The 23,564-nt window shown below is 41.0% G+C and overlaps 1 protein-coding gene across 1 annotated transcript in view; it reads left to right on the top strand.

Annotated features, from left to right (window-relative positions):
- Dlg2 (discs large MAGUK scaffold protein 2) overlaps positions 1-23,564 on the top strand; it is a 1,821,467-nt gene that overhangs the window by 1,785,852 nt on the left and 12,051 nt on the right. Inside the window, 5 exon segments of the mRNA XM_032895287.1 lie at positions 9,068-9,167; positions 12,488-12,529; positions 19,362-19,412; positions 20,224-20,325; positions 22,265-22,437. Coding sequence (XP_032751178.1) covers positions 9,068-9,167; positions 12,488-12,529; positions 19,362-19,412; positions 20,224-20,325; positions 22,265-22,437 — 468 coding nt within the window.

The raw sequence follows: 23,564 nt of genomic DNA, 5'->3' as shown, positions 1-23,564 counted from the left end.
GTGTAAATGTTTTTCTTAGCCTGTTCTTTAGCCTCTCAACCATATTTTTACTTTTACTGAAATCTTCTCTTCTAAGATTTCTATTTGGCTCTTTTATTTAAAAAAAAAAATCTTTCTACTGCTCTGCCACAATTCTCCTTTATAGTCTGCATTCTTTCCAATTCCATTCTATTGCTTATGTGTACTGTCTTAAATCTCATTAACTTTTTATATTCCTTCTTTTAAATTGTTCTTTAATTCCTTTTTTAATTTTAGTTTCATCAGTGAAGCTGGATAAGTGCCTCAGATGTTTAGAGCCTTTCTTGTTCTTCCAGAGGGTCAGAGTTCAGTTGTTAGCACCCATACTGAGCAGCTCAGATGCCTGTAACTCCAGCTCCAGAGTATCCAGCGCCCTCTTCTGGCCTCTCTGGGTACCGACCCACACGACATACACTCGACATAGACACAAAAGTACATTAAGTTGTACTTTTGCTTGTTTTTAAAACAGGGTTTCTCTATGTAGCCCTGACTGTTGTGGAATCTGTTCTGTAGACCAAGCTAGCATCAAACTCACAGAAATCCACCTGCCTCTGCCTCCTGAGTACTGGGATTAAAAACGTGGGCCATCACTAACTAGCTAAACACATAGATTTTAAAAAATATTTGAAATTATTTAGGCAGTTGTGGTGGCACAAGACAGTAGGGTGTGGTAAAGAGGGTCACAAAACTGAGGCCAATGTGGGCTACATAACTTATACCTTTTCTCATTTTTAAAAAAGTAAAATATTTAATTAGCATAGATTCATTGTACAAGATTATGGGTTTCACTATGGCCGTGCACAGACTCATGAGAAATTCAGAGCTGAAGATAGGTGCATATGTCTGTTCCAACATATCTCACTCCAGAGCGATTGATGGGGATGAAGGAACACTATGGTTCCCACTGCCTGCTTCATGAGCATAGCACCCTCCATTCCACACAGTGCAGGGCAGTGAGCAGGCTTAGGCTACTCCTCTGGGCCAATTTATGTTTGCAAGATATCTTTGTCCACACCAGTGAAAAATGAAATGTTTGGAATCTCATAAATGGGAATACACTGAGTGTTCTGGCCCCTACCCAGTACAAATTCAGACAGTGGCTCATTTCTTAAGATGGATCCTGGCTATAGAACTCAGAGTGTTCCCTGGGGGATGCCAAAAGAATGCTGAACAAAGTTCAGAGTACTTATCTAAGTACAGGGAATTGTGGGACTTCCTGTTGGCTAGAATTATTATCATCTAGATTAGAAGTTCTCAACCTGTGGGTTACAACCCTTTTGCAAATGTCTGTCTCCAAAAATATTTACACTATGATTCATAACAGTAGAGAAATTACAGTTATGAAGTAGCAAGGAAAATCATTTGATGGTTGGGGGGTCACCACTCCATGAGGAAAGGGTCGCAGCATTGGGGTGTTGCAGGTTGCCGATGTAGATGCTGCTGGAGTTAACCCTGAAATTCTCTTTCACCCTTCTCCATGCAAAGGGAGGCTATCCCTACCCCCCTACACACACACACACACACACACACACACACACACACACACACACACACACACACATACACACACAAACCCCTCCACTCTACCCCTCCCTTACTGTGGAACCAGGTGGCTGGTGTTTTGTTTTCTTTGAATATACTCTTGTCTCACTTCTATTCGAAGGAGTCAGTGTCTTTCTTACTGATTTCTAGAATTTTCCCTCCAGTCACCCAGCTCAAACTGCAGTTACATACATACTTGTTTTGAGAACTGAGTGAGTGCTGGGAACGCCTATTCTGTCATCTTGTCCCTCTCAGTTTAGCTTCAGTCATATATTCTTTTGTATATACCACAGATCATCCAACAAAACTGATGCTTTAGAATCAATGATAATTCTAGAAGAATTCTGTAGAAGATGGGCAGGACTTGGTCAAGTGGTTTGAAGGTTGTTGATGAGACAGAGATGATAGACAGCAAGTGTATATGAATGTGGAGTTCATGGAAGAAATGCAGTTGGAGGTCAATTTAGATATGCTCGACCATCCGCATCATACAGAACATGTGTGGAGAGGGAATGAGAAGGATGAGAGAGAAGGGGCGGGGGGAGATCAAGACTTGAGCATATGTCCCTTCCAAATGTTAGAGACTGAAAGGTAAGAAAGATCTAGAAGGGACTATGATAAAGAGTTTCATTGGGAAGTAAGTAATGAAAACATAAATGTGTACCAGCAGTCACCAACCAAGTGCTTCAGGGAGGGAAATGGGAGGGGGAGAGACATGAGACCTGAGAACAGCTCTGAACTGGACTTCTAGAATTCATTGGTGACTCTAAGAAGAGCAGTTTAGATGATCATTAGATTGATTTTTTTCCTCTGTAAAACACCAAATATGCACATTTTAGAATTTATCTTGGCACCTCTGAAGTTAGTGACCATGACTTGAACCAATAAGCATTCCATTTACAGAATCACATAGTGGGTCAGACTGACCCGCAGGGTAGAGTTCATTGGCATCTACTACAGGGACAAAGCATAAGATTTAACGCATGATTAGAGTGTGTTCAAAAGAAAGGAATCCAATGTTGCTATGAGGGTTGAGGTAGCTTGATAAGCATATAGGATGATGGAGAACAATTTTCCATGTCTTTGGGAAGATAGGATATCCCTGATGCAGATGACTTGGACCCCAGAAGAAGACATCCTTTTTATGTAGTGTGTACCAGAGTACCCATAAAGTCCAGTATACGATTCAGGCAGCCCTTTGCTATACTACTCGAGGCTTGCTCTCTGAACTATTGCCCTATGCAACACATTGTCACTTAGCATGACCAAGCCAGACCCAGAAATAATGTAAGCAGAGAAGAGTAGCAGAGAACTCATTTAAGATGACATTTTCACAGCCATTTTTAGAATTGTGGATCTTGTGATTTTTCGATTCTTAAGCAACGAGTGCTGAGAACTTTGTCCTTTCAGGTCACAGAAAGTCAGCTGCCACATTTTCATGTATGATGAAGCCTGTTTGGTGCCCCACTTGGTCCCAGAACTCATAAGGAGCATGTTTTCCTCTTCTTTCCTTGTCTGCTTTACTTCCTGTCTTACTACTTTGAGTCTAACAAAAGAAAAAAAAGGAGAAAAAGACAAAAAGAAAAGGTATAAGAAGAATTGCCCCCCATGTAGTCACTAGTAATGTTTATTTTATTTGTGCTATGTTAAATACTATTCATCTTTTTAAAGCGACCTTATGAAAATTTTTGAACATTAAAAGATCAAAAAGAGAATTATAAATCCCTTATACTCAAAAATTTTATACCCATCTATATAGTCCCCTGAACTACATTGAGAGATCGTTGTAGAAATTATCCATTTGTTTCCTTTCTGAGCCAGGGTCACACTTTGTTTCACTTGCCCCATTCTGGCACAATTGCTCCCCTTTTTATGCTGTCATCACACTGGCATATCTTAAGAGGATATATTTTAGTTAGGAAATGACTGCTTCTTCACCTCCAGTGTGAGTTGTCCCCTTTAGGAAAGAAATACTGCATGGCTTTGTATACTTTTCAATACTTGCCTTCGGGAAACACATCTGCCTGACAGTTGATTTTGCTCCACTATACAGCTATTTCTTGCTACTCTCATAATTAAATAATATGTGAAGAGATGACTGCCCTGTTTTCTCACAGTCTTGCAAACACTGATGGGCTCTTGAATGAATTTTCTCTCATGATGGCAGTTTCAGAATATTGATTCCTATTTTATCATTCTCTGCAGATTCTCCTCTAAAGAAAAGCCTTTCATTTCCCCTGCCTTTAATTAAGTCTCTATAACCTCCATGGCATTACAAATTTTCTCTCAAATTCCTTTTGACCACTGTCCATATTATATGGGTTTGGCTTTGATATCCTTTGCACACAGCACAATTAAGCACATATCATAATTAATGTAGTTTGTTCCATCCCAACAACATTTATCCTACTTTGCAGGGTGGGTGCTAGCTACACTTTTGACTACAAGGTTACTTTCACATCCAAGGGTTCTTTGGAGAATGAATTAAGACTTTTAAAGATCCTTTCCTTTCAACCATCCTACCCTTGACCATGGCAACCCTTGTTCCCAGCATGCCTGAATTTATCCATTTGTTCAGTGTCCAATGGTTTACTGTTGTTATATCCATATCACAATAAGCCTCCCAAGACAATGTCTGTACCCTTGACAGTTCTGCCTTTAAAATGCACAGATTACTCTGTTGCACTCATATGCTATGAGGTAATCCAGGGCCTCAAACTGTTCCCTAATTCAATACAGCATGGCCACATAAAAATTAACGACCACTGATTGGCACAAAACTTTGCAGGGTCTCTCTTTCCACCTTTACATGGGATCTAGGGGTAAAGCTCAGGTTGATAGAGTTTTATTATCTCGTGGCAAGTGCCTTTACCATTGAGCAACCTGTCCATAGTCCCTCCTCCCTCCTCCTTCCTCCTCCCTCACCTCTTCCTCCTCTTCTTCTTCTAGATTCATAGTGCACTACAAATGTTGTTGTTGTTGTTGTTGTTGTTGTTGTTTTGTATTATAATTTGTTTGAACCAGAACAGAAATGAAGTCTACATGATAAATCATTGATGTGACTTGTCTTTCTAATTTGCAAATTTCCCTTTAAATATTTGTTTGTTTGGGTTGCTTAATGCAATATTTATGTTGAAGAAGCCAGGCTATCTGTCTTTCAGAGTTTCACAAATTTCAAATAGTAATGATTGTATCTTTATAAAGAAACAAATTACCATGAAAAAAATCAAATTGTGTCTGTCAACTGATCATGGAACCTGTAGGTTTGTATATATCCATGTTCATTCTCAGTTTAGTTTTGTGTTGAGTTTACCAGGGCCCCTCCACAGTGACGTTTTGTTCTTCCATCAGGAGCCATAGGACTTCCGAATGGGTACTTTTCTGTGCTTCGGATTCTTGATCTGAGATCTAAACTTTGGTTTTTGACATAAGTCTTCTTGGTCACATTATTACTTATTCTTTAATATATTTTGTTTTATATTTTTTCTGCATGAAAATAAGCTACAGAATACAAAGTGCTGCCCAATGAGCTTTTCCAACTAAGAGAAAATAGGGACTTATAAAAGTTAAGAGGAGCCACAGAAAAAGCACATTTGAACCCTGTACAAGTTTAAACTCCAACAGAACACACCATTACCCACAAAGGTGACATTACAGAGCTACAGAAGCTGAGGAGTAACTGGCAGATAAGAGGAAAACAATGAGTCCCTCCTTCTCAGGTTTCCTGAATACAAAGCATAAGTCCATGCCATGCATCTCTAAGAACATGGGATTTAAGTGAGAGAAGAGAGGTTTTGAGTTTTAGCTTTCTTCCTTATGAATAATGTATTTTATATTATGCTAAAACTTATCAAAGCATTGTATGGTGGTGTGAAGCCGGGGAGTTTCATGCCAATGGACCTACCAACCAGGGGACTTCTGAGTGACAACCAAAGAGGTGCTGACTCCTGACATGAGTATTGAAATGTCTGTCACAACATGAAAGGTATTCACTTAACCAACACACAACATAATCATATCAACAAAAACATCTGTAGATGTCTATGTGCACATCCATGATGGAGTACAAGGGTTGGAAAGCATCCAATTAAAGACATAGCATATTTACACCAAGTGGAGAAACATATTACATATCAGGAGAAACCAGCTATGATTGTTTCCTTTCAGGTTGGGGGTAGGATTCCTTTTGTAAATGGCCTTATTTGGATATAATTTACATTAGTTAGATGACCTTAAAGTACACAATTTTGTGCTCCCTGATGTATTCATAGGATTATGTAACCATCACCACAATCTCAGCTTTACCCTAAAATAAATCCATACCCATCAAATGTCACTTCCTACTCTCCATACCTCATTACCTAAGCTTTATACAGCCATTCAGTTACTTCCCTATTAACTAGCCACTTATAAGCAAATTGTTTTAAATTGCTATGTCTAACATGTCTCGTGGAAATTACTTGTTTTTTACAACATCATAAAAATGAGAGTGGGTTTGAACCCTCAACTGCATGAAATACGGGGGGTGGGGGGAGAAAAGAAAACAGAAATACCAAAATAACCAAAAGAGATAGTATTGAGTCTAGTAACATGTGGTGGCCTAAACAGTGACCAGGCACTACTGCCCAGGAATAACAGAGTATGTTGTATGATTTGCAATAGTCAATTGCTTGTGATTTTAAATATAAACTTGAAGGCAAGGCTTGCAGAAATTGGTACTCACAAGAACAATGACATTTGCAGCCAATTGAATTCCTGACCTCACAGCTCACCATTCAAGCACATACAGGGATGGTGATGAGGCAGGATTTATCAAGGTTGCCAATAGCTCTACACGTGTGATGCCTTCGAACTAAGCCTGGTAATTCAGTGCTCAATAGATTCAAATGTTTGCTTAGAATTCTTTCTGATGCCAACTTACCCCATGCCATATTTGATTGGTATTTTCCAAATTTCTAATCATATTTTCTCCTTGAAAATGATACATGGGGATTGAAGATGCCATAATGTAGACAAGACAGCACTGATCAAGTACAATTGTTACTGGAGCTGGAAACCTGCCTTTACTTTACAGCCATATGCTGTATAAATAGCAGAAGTGCTAATTTATTATGTTCACCCAGCACTTGTGGAGCAGATTAGCTCCTCTTCTCTATTAAAAGGAATAATTAGAGTGGAGACAAGGCACTGGTGCTATATATGTCTAGAAAAAGAATAACCTCATAAGCCATATATAATCTATCATAAGTCAAAACAGTTAAGTTCCTAAGTGCATTGAAATCTTTGTGAGCTGGAATTGTGATTTGATTTTGTGTCCATACATGTAAGAAAGCATGACCATGAAGGGGTCCAGTACCTTCCATGTTACGCAGGAAGGAATCAAAGTGCATTTGCTCATAATACTGTTATATAATTTTAATTCTGGAGTATCAGGTATTTTCTGTCCTTTTAAAAAAGTGTGGTGTTCAGTATTATTATTATGTCTGGTCAGAGAATTCATGAAACACAACATTTTCATACTTGGGAAATGTTAACACGTTACATTCCTTGCTTTAAAACATGAAAGAATTAATCAAGGCGACACCTTTTTCATTTTCCTTTGACCCATGAAACCATTAAAATGATGTGGTTTGCATGCAACACCTCTTGGGGTCCCAGAAACCCCCGCATTCTCCATCTGTGTGTGTCTATGTGCTTCTCTCCTCTTGGCCCCATTTTGTATTTGCATGAGAATTCACAATTGTTTTGCATGGAACGTCCTCTGTAATGTTGAAGAGAAGTGTCTAACACACAATATCACATGCCATTAATTCTTACATGATATTTTTCTTTTACTTTCAGTTACTGGAATTTAAATATGCTTGACATGTAAAAGTAGCATGACACTGGAGTGATGCAAGAGTCCACAATGTTCCTTCAAGGAAACATGGGGCACTTCCCAGCCTTGTCTATGGATGACAGGGTCTCAATTAAAGTTAGGTGAAAATGTCCTTAAATACAGGTGCTGTCTGCAGACTTAAGTTCCAAGAAAGCAGTGCTTTAAAATAAAAGATAAACCTTTTCCTGATCTGGCCTAAAATTAAGCTCCTCTGACTTCGGTGAAAGACATTTCAGTATGTCAGTGTTTTCTGAATGAAGAAGATCAGAGGAGCACAAGATATATATTAGGGGAGGGGGCTTGGTTGAGCTTCTAACTAATAATATGGGCACATGACTACGCCCCACCAGTGGGTCAAAATGCTCATCTCTCAAACAACAATTTCCTCCAAGCTGTCACCTCTCTGGCTCCATAGTTTTTCCCACCAGTGGCCAGTGCTAACTCTGGGTTAAAATAGCCCTTTTCACATTGTTGTTGGCAATCCATTTAAAACCTATGCAACAACAACAACAACAAAAAAATTGTTCTGTGGAGATTTTTTCTAGTGTTTTTCAGAAGCTAAAATATTCAAAGATTCAATCAGTAGAGTGTGGATGTTAATCAGACTGGTGGGACATTTTTGAAACATATAGAAGATGAAATTAATAAGACACTTCACAATAGCCCCACAAAGCATTTGTGTACCAACAGTCACCATGTAATAAATTAAATATTTTCTTAAAATCTACTGAACAAGCATGTGCTAATCAATTGAGTGAACACGTTTTAATAACTGTAGTATAATGCGTATATATATATTATTTTAATTCAGACCTCTTAATTAATAGCTTGTACTTTAATGATATTCAGTATTCATGCTTATATTTTGCCCCTTACCAAAATGTAGATGGGTGACTGTCATTTCTCCCATGCTTGGGTGATTACCAAGTAAATACCATGTCAGCAGCTTCCTGTTGATTGCCTGCTGGCTGTCACCAACAAACTTTGATACTAGCATTGGACTCAACCTCTCTGTGCCTCTCAATCTAGTCTGTAATAAGAACGTGGGGCTAAATTATCTTTCAAATTAAAATATTACACTATAGTTACCATGTACCATAAATCTATATGCTTCCTTTTGTACTTTTAATTCAAGCTGAAATAATTCAAATTTAATATTAAGTCACCTAGACAATGAGAAGAAAAACTATTCTTCCTATAGTCATTTTGTGTCTGACGATAAAACGAGAAGTGTATTGTGTTTTGCGTTGACACTGCCTCATGTGCTCTTGACGCCTAAGAAGGGCGATGACTTGCAGACGAAGGTTCAGACATTCAGAGAGACTCAGTTACTTGTCCAGCTGCTAAACTAGGATAAAGAGTCTGAATCCCCCACCCTAAGACACCGCTGTCACCACTCATCCGCAAAGACCGTTGTGACTGTAAACCCATGTCCCCCAGGTGTCATTATCAAGGCTTGGCACTCCTTGAAAATCAAGTCTGCCTTTCGAGTCCTCCAGCACCTTTGCAGTGTGTCCACTTGCCTCACTACAGCTCTCTGTGCTTTTACAAACTAGTTGTTTTGTCAGCATGAGTGTGACAACAATTAGACGTCCCCTGTTTTTGCCCCATGCCTTTTCTCCTTCACAGTCATTCAATGACAAGCGTAAAAAGAGCTTCATCTTTTCACGAAAATTCCCATTCTACAAGAACAAGGAGCAGAGTGAGCAGGAAACCAGTGATCCTGAACGTAAGTAGATTCTCGAAGATAATGCCACATGCAACACAAGAAAAAAAAATCTTCCAGGGCATCACTCATAACAGGCTCTCCCACACCACACACCTAGACAAACAACATGGCAGGCAGGCAGGCAGGTTTTACTACTGTGACCAGTGTTTGATTGCAGTCTGGATCCTTCCCTTTCTAGGGCTGTGTTTTGCACAAAGAACTGAAAAGGACCTTGAAAAAGCTGGGTTCAATTCTAACCAGCATTTCTTTGTGACCAGAAACAGGCTTGATTTGATCATACAACACCCTACGGTTTGAGACAAATTCTTTTCTGCCTTGACATATTGGATTACATTCACCACATATGTATTTTGTCTCGGATTCAAGCTCGCTGCATTCGCACCCTCTCACCCTCTGGGAAGCCATTCAACGCATGCTGAGAAGGGAGCTTGTATTGGTGGATGCAGAATTCGTTGTGAAATTTGGAGTGACGACATTCTTTGACAGTGAACAAAATTCCATTCACTGATTTTTTTTTCCTAATTTCCCTTCCCACAATCTCTAGCTTCAATTCACAAGTCAAAAATTTCCTTTTATTTCTCAGCTCAGGGAGTTTGGGGTGAACATTATTTCTGAAGATAAGAGGGTAGGATCCAGACTGCTTGGGCAACACGGTCCGTCATGGTAGTATCCATTTCAATTCCACTGACTTCTGCCTTCCTCTTCCGTGGCTGTTCTTCCTCTCTCATTGCTCTCTCTGGGGACTTCCATGCAGGACATCCCCGGATTAGGTGACGACGGTTATGGAACAAAGACTCTGAGTAAGTTTCCAGGAATGGTCACTGTTAACTTTTCCTTTCCTTTCCTTTTGAGTTTGGCTTTTGTTCCTTTTCTTGAGGGCCTTCCATTCCTAGCATGCACACGATACGAGTTTCATTTGTTACCTAGCTGTGAATGCTCCTACAAAATAATTTTCGGTCATTTTGTTCTGCATGTCAGCATTTAAAAGCAAAGTGTGTCAGGCAGTCTAACTCCTGCTGCGTTTAGCGCCTCCCCTTTCTGACGGCGTGACAATGGCCGGCATGGTCTGGATGTCCATCATGGCATCTCTTGCTCACCCACCAACTTCGTCTCACAGAGCAAGAGACCATGTTGCAAAGAAAGGGCGAGCTAAGTGTTCCAGAATGGCAAAGTAGAAATATACCTTATGTTCTTTCTTCTGCCTTTCAGCAGTGGAAAGATGTAATGACCTTGCCCGACTCTATAGTTGAGCTATACTTTGCTACTAATAAAGGAGCTGTTTTCTAGTAAAAAGCAACATGCATTCTCAAAAAAAAAAAAAAGTAAATATTAACCTATCCAAGCCTTAATTCTTTGTTATTAACTTGACTGACTTCTCTTTCTCTGACTTGCAGTGGTCCTGCTTGAACCGTTTGTATGATAGTTTTAGATAAACATTAATGCCTTTTCCTATCAGTGAGTTACCAGCTACATTATGCTGTCAGGGCTTCGTCTTATAGTATGAAATGAAAAATAAGATATATTAGACCTTTACATTTTCTACTTATTCATGTCTTTGGTCTATGTCTCGTTGCACTTAGCAATTAAGAACAGGTATCTATGTCTCATAATCAATCCTATGCTGTGATTATGGTTTCCCTTAATCCTAACCCCACTCTAGAAGCACCAGTGGAATAGGAACAGAATGGTGTATCTTTTGCAAATGAACCACATATTCAATTTTGCTTTGCTTGTCTTAATGGAATACAGGAGACATTCTTAGTTGTCCATTTCATTTTATAAAGCAAGCTGCCAACGCGTTGGATTTCACATTGAGGGGCTGTTTACATAAGCCTGTGCATTGTCAATGATGCCTGCCTTTCAGGGTTCACATTTTGACTCTCACTGGCCTGTTTTAAACGTGTAGCTGTAGCAATCAAAATCTGGTTGAGTGCTGCTCTCCTTAAAGATGAAAACTTTATCTGTGAAATAGAATAGAGAATGTGGAGTGAAATTTAAACACCGATGTTAGCATCATCTGGACAGCATCAAGCACCGCCAATGGGAACTTACACGCTTTCAATTTGGAAGGGAAAAGGATTGTTTTAGCATAATGCTAATAAAAAAAAATACACGATGCCCTGTTGAATCCAGAATGTCCAGATGTTTGCTTACTTTTTTAAAAACGGAACAGATTTAAGAGAAAAAAAAATCAGGTATGCCCTGCATCACAATTTCAAAGTAGGTAGATAAGAACGTCCGAGGAAGGTGCCCTCCATTACCAGTGAGCACCTCACTGTGCGCTCAGGGACAGGGAGCAGCCTTTCACAGGCTCATAGCATCCCCTTTCCCATGAGTCCTTGGACTTGTTAAATGTGTGCCCAAGTTAACTTCACAGCTCTGTCCATAACGTCACACGGAGAGGAGTGGTGTGTGCTATCGAGTCAATCCCCTCCGCAGCAAAAATGTATCCATCAAAGCATTTTAAAGCACTCTTTTGCTGTTAGAGAAAAATGTGCCTTCCTTTTCCTCTTTCTTAAATATTCCCAAATAGTCGAAAGTCAAGTAGTTGCATATATATCCTTTTGGTGCTATGGACATATGAAGTTCATCAGTTACACATGACCAACTCATCAGCTGAACAATATACATACCTCTGTTATGTTAACCAAGTCCTTCGGGAGGAACTGAGCATAACTCATGCCAGATCCTACACTGGGTGTCAGGCCCATTTATCTTCCGTCTGCTCCATTCTCCCAGAATTTAATAGCTATTCCAGCAAGGATTGTAGAATAAAAACTAAGTCAGGAAAGATTTCTCAAGGACTTATTGTTTCCTTCCATATTTTCTACTCACTGGAGCAGGAAAGCGCTTCAAGAATCCCTTTTAGACCTGAGGATTTGCTTGCAAAGTATCTAAATAGAAAATAAAACCACAGGGACTCCAGGGATCACCTGGTAAATGCAGTCTCCCTTCAAGATAATTAAGGGCTAAAACAGAGACCCAGAAAATCGCCTACACAGCAGTGGACACACACTGTCCTTCCCAATACCACTCTATGGATGGATGTGGCATAGTATTTATTGAAAGAGTGTCACTTGATTGCTACTGTTTGATAATAAGAGGTACTTTCTTTTACTTGCTGAGAAACAGGGGTATCGTGTAAACTGGCAATAAAGTTTTCATCTTTCTCTTATCTGGATTCTCCCGGTGCGATCTCTTCCGCGGCCTTTCACTTGCCTTTGCTTACATTTCCAATAGCTTTGCATGGGTGTGTCCTTTCCGTTCTGGCTGCTCTCTGACGCTTGATCCTTCTTTAATTTGCTGTGCTGTCCTTGCAGAACACGTCTCTTCTAATGCCAGCGATAGCGAAAGTAGCTGCCGTAAGTTACTGCTTGGGCTTGTGGTTCTTTTCTTTGCGGTTGCCCCCATCGCCTGTGGTAGTCATTTCGCTGCCTTTTTGTTTTGTTTTGTTTTGTTTTGTTTTGTTTGTTTTTTTGTCATCCTTCACCAAAGCAAATGGCTTGAAACAAACTCAGCATTTGATGTGGAAAGATACAGACGACACAGGCACCACCTGTGAACCCTAGCATGATGTGTGCACGCAGGTGCAGATTTTCTAATACCAATTCCAACCTCAACCGACTGAGACCCCCATGCTGGATGATCTTGACATCCGATCAGCTGAAATCAATGTAACCTCCTTGGAGGAGAGAAAGTCGGGATTCTGTTCTTCTTTGGCCTCTTCCCTTCTGCTCCTGAAACAGAAATATTTCTAGCTCACAGTGATCCTTTAAATCGGGTCTCTTGTATCACTTTCTCCTTGATTAATATTTCAAGACACATAACAAATCTAAGGAATGGTTGGGGAGTTGATAAAAAATGCTTCATCTAATGCTGAAAGAACTTTTAAAACTTTTTAGGTCACTAAACATAACCGAAAAGGTAGGTACTACTTTAAAATGTTCTCTGGTCGCCTCAAGCCATTTGCTTAGTGTATGGAAATATTCACCAACTAACAAGCACATCCTTCTAATCAGCCCTCACGGTTTCCTGCTGCCTACTTACTGGTCTTTGGTGACTAATACAAGTACCTATTAGCAGTGGGGTCCTTATGTTTTTAATATTAACTTGCACTTCTTAGCAAAATGGGTTACCCAAAAAACAGTTGGCAAGAGTATCAGAAAAACTGCAGACCCGATACATGAGCCAAAGATATAAATGCCAATGCAGAAATTGGTACTGTCTTCTGCTCGGATACTAATTGAAAAGTAGAATTGTTTGGGACATCTGTGTTCCACCCCGCTATAGTATGATGTATTATAAAACCATGCCTTTGGAGGCGGAGTGCTGATTCATACGTATGATCTGGAGATGGAGAAGGGTTTTGAAGGAGCCCGGTGGCCAGTAGAAATCATATACACTAGAGACAGATGTCAGGTAACGATAGGGATCAGATAAGGAAGGTGACATGGACCAAAGACTGAAATGACAAACTTGAGACAAGATGCCCAGGCAGAATATTAAAGTTACATAATTGTCATATCGATGAAAATGTTATTCCTCGCTGGTGGAAGGATTCAGAGTTCTTGTGCTCAACATGATTGCAATCTTCCTACTCCAATGCTTAACCCAATGTGAGGATGAAGAAAAATTGCCTTTCCCATTTCTCATTGATTTTTTTCAATTCAGAAACTAGCAAAAAGGGAAGAGCCAAAGCTTCTCTCTGACTCCATGAGCCACTCCTGATTTTTCAGAGGGAGAAATATGACTCACTGGTGTGGTTTCATGAAGACCACTAACTAATTTCCTTGGTTTTTAGTTTTCAAAAACTTTGCCCCCATTGATCACACAGCCATAGAAAGGGAGAAGGGCATGCCTTGTCCTTCGGTCCTCTTTATGGGGAGTCCCTATAGTAACAACCTTCTCTTTGGGAAATTACAGTTTTAGAATTTTTTTTCCAGAACCACTAAGTTAATAGAATTTAAAATTTAAGCCCTAGCTTCAAGCTGTTGGGGTGACGAGCCATGATGACAATTATTCTTTATTCTCCCAAATTATAGCTACACACAAATATTTATTGAAGGAGTGGAGTTGGAATCATTATGTTAGTAAGGAAGATGTATGCCTACGAGCCTTCACTTCTAAAACATAACTCAGACATCTGGTACCACATCAAGTAGAATCATTCCATTCAGCATGTCAAATTACAGAGGCTCGAGCATGCAAGATTCCCTCCAAAGTTAGAAGGAACAGTCAGCACATCATTTGACAGCTTCTGCATGCAAGGTTGCCTTTCTCAGCACCATAAAAAACAATATGAATATTGATCAAGCCCGGATCTCAATGCACACGTACTGGGAGAGAGAGTTCAATAAATGAACAGGAGTGCCACTCCAGGACGAGCAGTGCAGCAACACTACTTCCAGACAGGAAGTGACCTGTGTGCTCCACTTGGGAAAGAAGAGCACTTGTCAAAAGGGAGAGAGGAACTTCCTGCGAGGGGCAGTGCCAGGACGAAAAGGCAGAGGCATGGCCAAGACATGTGTTCCAGGAAGAGGCAACTTTGATATCGAAATAGGCTGTATTTTTCTACTGAATTTCTGGCTTTTGCTATAGCCGAGACTTTTATGTCTCATGAATGGCAGTAAACAATTGCGGAAAAACTCTTTGCCAATATGAAAACTGTTCAATCTGGAGACAGAATGGCTTTATGAAAAGCGGGGGATAACAAAATCGTCCAAGGCTACTGTACTGCACAGTGCACAAAGCCCCATTCATGCTGTGTTCTGCAGACGCACAGCCCGGCACATGCATATCTACAGCCTCCACTTGTAAAGTATAATTCGGACATCTGCTGCACCAAATCAAGCATTACTTTTCCAAGTACAACTATATTGAGTAGCAGCTAAAATGTTAACTCATTAACATGCATATTGCCTAATTATACAAATGCCACTTCAAAACCTTATGTATTGGATGGTTCCATATTTCTGTCTACCAACAAAGTAGTAAAGTTAAGGCTCATGGCTCTCCGTGTATACCTTCCAATTGTCCTTGTATCTGGAGGCAGTGACCACCAAACGGCTATTATCAGCACCAGGCAAACTTGCACAGCTAATGACCCACCTTCTCAAAACTCCATCAAGCTCTTTACACAAAATGATGTATGGGCGTTGACAATCATCCTTCTTGCCCATCGGTATTCATCAGTTAAGTTAGGTTATTCCCAATGAGGATCTTGAGGAAATGGCCTGAGTGTAGTCTCAGAGATAAGAAGACCCAAGACTTCTCTGCAAAGGTTGGTAGTCCTGACCCCCATACTTTCTATGCCACTCCACTTTTCACAAGCATTGCCCATGGCTGGTTTTAGTTCTTTCCTCTTGATTATCTCATTTGCCTACTGCAATGACACTATTACTAGGGAGGTCTTACCTCGGCAGCCTACTTTGCACAGAAGGCAACTAGTGTGCCTCACCAGTAAGTGATAGCCCTGAAGTTTGTGATCCTGACTCCCACGCAACTTCTTGCTGTTTAAGCCAATACTTTGCAACCATCCTGTGCTACTCACCAGACTAGTAAGGCGAGACCTGCTTCCAATGTTAACTGTATACTAAGCCTGAGTTTAAGGGCTTCCTCTTAGTTGAGTAATTTAATCTTCTGGCTATCCTGTGGAGACACCGAGCTAACAACTGGATGCAAATCAAGGTATCAATGGTAGCCAATTAAAAGTAGCTGCTTGAAGACTTGTATAGAGAGCTAGAGAGATGCTCATCAGTTAAGAATACTGGCTATTCCTCCAGATGATCTGAGTTGATTCCCAGTACACACATGGAGACACACAATACTCTATAACTCTAATTCCAAGAGGAACTTTTCTAACCTCCACAGACACCAGGCATGCAAGAATGCATAGACATGCATGCAGGCCAAACACCCAGACTAATATAAAAGAGAAAAAAATAAGAAATAAGCATGAAATATTTTTGTGGCCACACTTCAGGCAGTGACTGCTGTATGATTCCCACTGAGGGCACAGAATGGAGGAACACCACCATGGGCTCCATACTTGCTACCCTGACATGTCCTGGTGCTCACATTCTCAGACCCTGGGAAGCAGACTGAGTCCTAACAGCCATCAGGTGTGAGCACTACGAAGTACGTTTAGAACGCTATACCCAGCATTAACAGCGCCAGCCCCACCCCTCCTCAATTTCTTATTTCCAAAACCCCAGAAGAACGGAAGGTTCTTTTTTCTCTCGGGAAAGAGGGCTAAGGTCTTGCTCTAGCCATGCCTCGCTGCGGCAGGCTCCTGATTCACATACCCAGTGCTGTGCAGGGTTCTGTTGGAAAACAACTCTGCCAAGTGTCTGAGAGCTGCAAACCCACAGACTGTGCTGCTTGCCCACTGCCAACCACAAGGTTGCCAAAACAAGACCGAGAATAGTTTGTACCTTTTGCCAGCTGTTATTCTAAGTGCCAAACTCTTGTGAGGAGAGAGAGAGAGAGAACCTAACTAAGGATGGCTGTGGAGATGTTGTCCCAACAGAGGGGAAGAGAAAGCAGAAGCGCTGGTGTTTACAGGTGAACCTCTTCAGACCTCTTCAGGTCTCTCGGTGACTCTGCCTTTTCTGTGGCCCCATGCCCTTTGTGCCCTGCAAGCTCTAGTGTGTCCCGTGGATAAGTCTACATCTCCCGCCCTCCTGAGACACTATGATTCACTCAACAGAGAAAAACAAATGTGGATTTAAATCTTGGCCACCACTTAATAGCTGAGCAAATGGGCCTCATGGAAGGCTTGAACCTCAGCTTCTCCACCTGAAAAATGGGTCACCAGAGTACCAACTACCCAAGAAATTTTGTGGAAACAAGAAGTCAGTAATAGTAAAGCAACGTCCCTGAGAATGACATGGAGAAGTGCATCTTTCTCTCTTCATTGCCTTAGTATTTGCCCTTTGCGTTCTGGTTCTTTTCTACTTCTTTTGTTACTGGAGCATAGAAACCGGCATAAGGTGCTGAATTCATAACTCATATAGAACCTCAACCTCACAGCTTCTCCACGAGCTTCCCATGCACACATAGTACCTGTTTGCACAGGGCCATAGCATTTGGGATGCACAGAGAATTGCAGTATTACCTGCCAGTACTACAGCTCTGAATGAAAGCCAGTTCCTTCCATAGGAAATATACCGACCACAAAATAGCGGGCAAACAGTTCTCGCCTGAAAGAAAAGCTGCGCTTGTCCTGGTTTCCTGAATCACATACGATACGGACTGACATCAGATGTTATTTAAGATTTGCATTCGGAAGATCCCATCGGGGTGATCTGCAACACGGCTGGAAAGAGATTCAAATAGAAGCATGACGTGCTATGGTTATTTAGAGGAAACTGTATTTCCCAAAGGGAAGTGATCGTATTCATAGACATGCAGAGCTGAGCCTTTCTCAGCACCCGTTACTCATCTTGTTTTTCACAACGGAAATCACGACGTGAGTTCTCTGTCATCTTTTAGGTGCTGGAGTCACAGTGATGGATGAGGCTTTGCCTTTGTGCTCATGGAAAAACCAGTGTAGAGGACAGACTCTGATGATGACCTCCTCCCACCTGAACCTTTATCTCACTGTCAGAATTCTCCTGATAGTTTCCAAACCTTCTATAAAGTTGGAGTCTATTGCCGCCATTAAGGAAGCATGCTACCCTCCCTCCAACTTTTTCTCCACCATCTTGTGAATGGCGATGCATCTCCAGATCAGAAGACTGGGGCTTGAACGTCAGCCACTTTTTCCCCCATCTAAACTCAGATTTTGTGTTGTTTAATTTATTTGCAGGGAATCATTCTTTCCCAGAATACACAAAATTCTGAATCGTCCCATATTGGCTCCCTTTTTCTCAGACAGAAGGATGCTTCCTAAGCACTTCCAGGGCAGGTGTGGACATGGCCATTTAGGAGAGACATTGAGTCTTACCGTCCCTTCAGGATGTAGGGTGGCCTAGCAGTGTCAATCCCAATAGCAAGTCCTCTTCAAGGGAGATATAAAACATGACGTAAGTTGGCAGCCATTTTCTACCACTACCAAGACTCCATAGAAGACCTCTATTCTACAACCACTACCATATCATAAGAACTGCCTACATCAGCTGCAGGCATCAAAACCATCGGCAGTTACCGATGAAAACAGCTCACTTCCCCCGGTGCTGGAGCTATAGAAGAGAAACTCAGATTGACAGACTAAATGTGTCTGGAATGGTCAACCTATAGACTCTGCAGTGTAGTATAAAGCAGTGAGATTTACTATCTTTTGGCCTTGGAAAAGACAACCTCCCATCCCAAACCACCTCCAACAGATACTGAACTGTTTTCAACATCCCCAACCTACCCTCACACCAAAGATTAGCCAACACTAAACCTAAGACAAATATAGGAGCGGAACATTTGGGATTTGCAGCTGAGCTCAAACAACCCCTGACCAACTAGTTGATCTGGCGTATATATTTGATTTAAAACTAGTGCCAAAGTTGACTCAAGGCCAACCCTGACGCAGAGGACATGCAACAAATGCTGGAAAAGCATTGCTGCCCTTGGTTCCCATCCGGAAGCTTCGAGACATGAGGTAGCAGCAATCGTAATAGCCTAGGACAGACCTCTCAAGTCAGAGCAGAGGCCAGGACTGGAAGCAGGGTCTACTGCTGAATCCGATTTAACTGACCAAGGACAGGTTGCTGGTAACTCGGTATTAGACTAAACTGCTAGCATCCTGTAATAATATTCTGACAAAGTTTCTATGTCTTAAATGAAATAGACACTTGCTTTTGGACCACATCCTTAGGAAAACAAAATAGGAGATTAATTAAAAGAAATCAGAAATTCTGGTGAGGTAGCTTGAAATTATTGGACAGACCCTTTCCTGAGTGGCTTTATTTGGAATGCTTGGTGTGGAGGCACGGCTCTCGTTTCTAATGTCAGGTAAAAAGCACTCTCTCAGATCATTGCCCCACTGCCGAGAGCAAGCAGCCCAGTATCACACAGAGCTATGACTGTGCGATAACTAGACACTAGACTTTTATGAAGACGGGGGGAGTTTTGAATGGTTCAAGGAGAGAGCACAAGGAGAATTAATCCTCAACTGTGCATTTCCTGGGTTTCAGAGCAGGAATGATATCTCAGTGTGGCTGGTCGTTTGTCAACTGTAATTTTCCTTTCTTTTCTTCTCAGGAGGACAGGAAGATCTCATTCTTTCCTATGAACCTGTCACGAGGCAGGAAAGTAAGTTTCCCTGGCATGACCGTGTTCCTGATTTCCAGGTTATGACAGGGACACCAAACTCTGCTTAATACTCAGGCCCAGGCCCAGCAACAGCTCCCAGGAGGGCAGAAGAGTCCTGCAGTGGTCTCAAGAAGACATATGTCCCTGTCACCTAAGGGCCTGAGCTGAGGGCTGACAGGGAGCACTCAGGGCAGCTGCTGCCAACCCAGTTTTCTTAGCAGACCTCAGAGGCAAGCAACCTGCACACTGCTCCGGGAGTCTGAGTCTATTTCTCTGGAGACGTTTATACAGATGATGGTTTATAGAGAGGTTGCAGAGAAAACTGAAGCATCAGATAGGAAGTTCCACCGAATAGACTTAAAATACCTTCTAAAACACAAAGGAATCAGGAAGCCCCCAATGGAGTGCAGACAGTGAAGTGTCTCTATTAGTAACAATGACTTTAAACAATGGTTGAAAACCTGGTTGCTTTTTTTTTCTCCTAGGCTCCCTAAATCTAGGTGTTTTGACTCTGGATAGTTAAGATCCAAAAGAAGCAAAACTCCTGCTCCTTTCCACTGGCAGCTGCTGCAGCTGCTTTATCCTTTGTTAGTAAATTCCAGAAAGCAGGAGATTCACCATCCTGAGGGCTAAACATGCATTTCTGCATGCAGGGCTTTATGGGTAATTTACCCCGGGTTAAGGCCTTAGCACGTCTCAGTTGTTGGCAATTTGCCGTGAAGATTCACTTCTGCAGAAGTACAGGCCTGCACCCGCATTGCAGGGTTTTAAATCTCCCCCCTCAACTGCATCTTCCTTTCTCTGTCTATAGTAAACTACACCCGACCAGTGATTATCCTGGGCCCCATGAAGGATCGAATCAATGATGACTTGATATCTGAATTTCCTGATAAATTTGGCTCCTGTGTGCCTCGTAAGTATCACCTTTGTTTCCTGTGAGCTAAAGCTGGAATCCTTGGTGGATAATCACATATAATCCTGTCCCTTTAAGAAGTGTCTCTGGTGCGATTCATAAGTCACCAGTTACCCAGTATCTGAGCACCAGATTTCATGTACCACCTAGCGCTGTTCACCCGCGCTGTCACACGTATTGTTTTCTGTTGATAAGAGCTGACCTTCCTCCCCAAAAGATAACAAGACCTCCTGAAACCTCTCCTACCACTTGAAACAACAAGCTATTATTTATAAGCTTCAGTGAGTTCTCCAAGATTGATGGAAATACCACTGCAGCATCTGTAGGGATAATAAGAAGCAAAAGCACACATTGAAATTGTCTCCGAATGACTTATTGCATAGTAGGCCAGTCCTCAAGCCAGTCTTGCCCTTGTGTTTTGATAGTCCCAGGTTATCAAGGTGTGTGTGTGTGTGTGTGTGTGTGTGTGTGTGTGTGTGTGTATTACTATATATTATATATTATGTACTATATAGCATACACACACACACACACACACACACACACACACACACACACACACACACACACACACACACCATTGTCTTTAGTTGGGAAGGGGTGAGTAGAAGCCTGTTTATAGCATCTGCCTGTCTGAGCTACCATTTTTGAGAGAACTAAATGAGAGGAACTTGAATGTTATTGCACATGCCCTTCCACCCTGCCCACACTTTACATTTTCTTTTTCTGTTTTTCTTTCATTAGTTGCACTGTTCTATGTTTATAAGTACATATTGATTATACAGGATTTTTTTAAAGTTAGCCAAAAAACTGAAAAGTATACATAATCCCACATAATACCCAGAAACAAAATCATTCTTCCTTCCAATACATTTTTTCATGTATTTAAGTCTTTAAGTCTAAGTTGTTATATAATAATTTAAAATAATTATATTCACCAAAAATGTATATGCCTTTTACGTTTCCTTTCCTTTTTGATATAATGGGCTATGATAAAATATAATTATGTTATAAATTACTAAAGCGAATATATTTTTTTACCTTTTGATCAATTTTAAGACAAATATTTAGAAAAAACTATTTGAAGGTTGGATATACATTAACTTTTGAAAGCTACATAGCTACTTTCCCTTTATCTTAACAAAATATTAACATAAAATTGTTAGATTTGCTGACTTTTGGTTCTACCTGAACATGATTCTCTTACTATACATAAATGTAAGCACCACATACCGCACTTTCTTGTGTCTTTCATAATCTATTTATGTGTCCTGTAGTGCTACATGTTTTGAAGCAGTGCTTATATGGAGACAGGATCTCACTGTGTAGACCCTACTGGTCTGGAACTCATGACCTTGCTTCTGAATCCCGAGGGATAGAATTGCATGTGTATAGGCTTACCCTCAGGTGTAGTGCTGTCTTGCTGAGTGTGGATTGCGTTGCCTTCCTTTACAGAGTATTTTGTTTTTAGAAAACAATAATGTACTGGCAGATCAGCATGTTGTACTTGCAACTTGCTTTTAGAGCTGTGAAGACGGGCCTCAAGCCTTCTGATACATGGCTCTTTCTGCTACACCAAATGCCCAATTTCATATGAACTTCAGTATCTTCTAACACTAAATGGCCTCTGGACTCTCCACTTAGACACAGCACTGAGGCAAAGGGGAAGAGATTTGCCCTCACAGCGTTCATCTCTTATAATTACAGCTGTGCCTTATCTGTTGTCTGACACCTGAAACAAGTCATCTCTTGTATTTTATCCTGTTATATCATTGCTTATCTGAAACGGTAAGGCTGTGACTCATTGCTGTGGCCCATCGTATTACAGATGATGTATATCCATGTATTTGTGGTAAAGGATGAGTAGAGGAAATATCACCTGGAAAAATGTTTCTTACTCTAAGTATGTCTCAATTTCATCGTTTCTTCTCTCATAAAGATACTACGAGGCCAAAGCGTGACTACGAAGTCGACGGCAGAGACTATCACTTTGTCATTTCTAGAGAACAAATGGAGAAAGATATCCAAGAGCACAAATTTATAGAAGCCGGCCAGTACAATGACAATTTATATGGAACCAGTGTGCAGTCTGTGAGATTTGTAGCAGAAAGGGTACGTTTGCCAATCCTCTCATGACTCCCTTAAAGATTTCTGATAGCAAACTGCTTTGGTCTTTGCTCCTTCTTCATTGCAAATTAATGTCCATGCAGAGAATTACCTTAAAGCAATGTCATTATTCTTTAATATAAAATAAAATATTCTGACTGACTTGCAGATGAAGGGAACAGAGGACAACCATTAACCCAAAGACATTAACAGCCTGCAGATTATGGGGAATTAGTTCTTGGCTTACTATCTGACCAAGATTAATAAGACCGAACTTACGTATTAAGAGATCTTTGCTACTCATATTTGCCTAGATAGGCTGAGTTTGTTTTTCTTCTGAAAACTTAGCACTGTCATGATAGAAGAGAGATTCATGGGAGAGTGGTCCAGGCTTGTTGCCAGAAATTTTAACTTTGAAGGGGTATTATACTACGGTCTCCTTCTTGACAATATCAGAAGCATGGAAAAGAGGAGAATATTGAAGGGAATCTAGGATAGGAAACCACTTTGCTGTGCCTTTAAAATCTGCTCATACATACAGCCTCTCTCCTGTAACGGCATATGAATAATCCACAGGAGGAGAACAATTGTCTGTCTGTTTGACTCAATGTGACCCCTGCTTTTGATGTTACCTTCCTTCTGATATACTGATGTATTAAACAACTCACTTCCTCCACGGAGACCCAATATAATAGGTATATAGTTCTGTTTTTAAGAGGAGTGGGGTAAGAGAAAACTGGAAATCAGAAAGAGAGACCCATGGAAGATTCATAGACCTGGGACAACAGCATGAAAGAAAAAAAAAAAAAGACATCTCACCAAGAGCATCTCCAAAGCCAGGGTGTGCAGAGAGGGGTTGTCCTCCTGCCAGGAGTAAGAGATGAAAAGAGCTGCTCAGCAAACCCTGCAGTGGAGATGCTGGCAATTCTGCCTACTGGAAAATTCCTTTTAGATAAACAACCTGAGATCTATACAGTAGCCTTGTTTTAAGAAAGGATTTCCTGTATTTCCCCAGAAGACACCCGACATGCCAGAGACAGAGGCCACCTAGAAAAAAGAGGTTCTGTATGAATTTGGATGCCTCTAGAAGTCAGAAAAATCTTATTTTCTCCTTTCTTGAAACCCTTCTACCA

This window comes from Rattus rattus, chromosome 2 (assembly GCF_011064425.1).
Source record: "Rattus rattus isolate New Zealand chromosome 2, Rrattus_CSIRO_v1, whole genome shotgun sequence".
In the NCBI taxonomy this organism is placed as follows: domain Eukaryota; kingdom Metazoa; phylum Chordata; class Mammalia; order Rodentia; family Muridae; genus Rattus; species Rattus rattus.
Note: the sequence above shows the minus strand (reverse complement) of the source record. Positions and strands in the feature narration are given on the sequence as shown.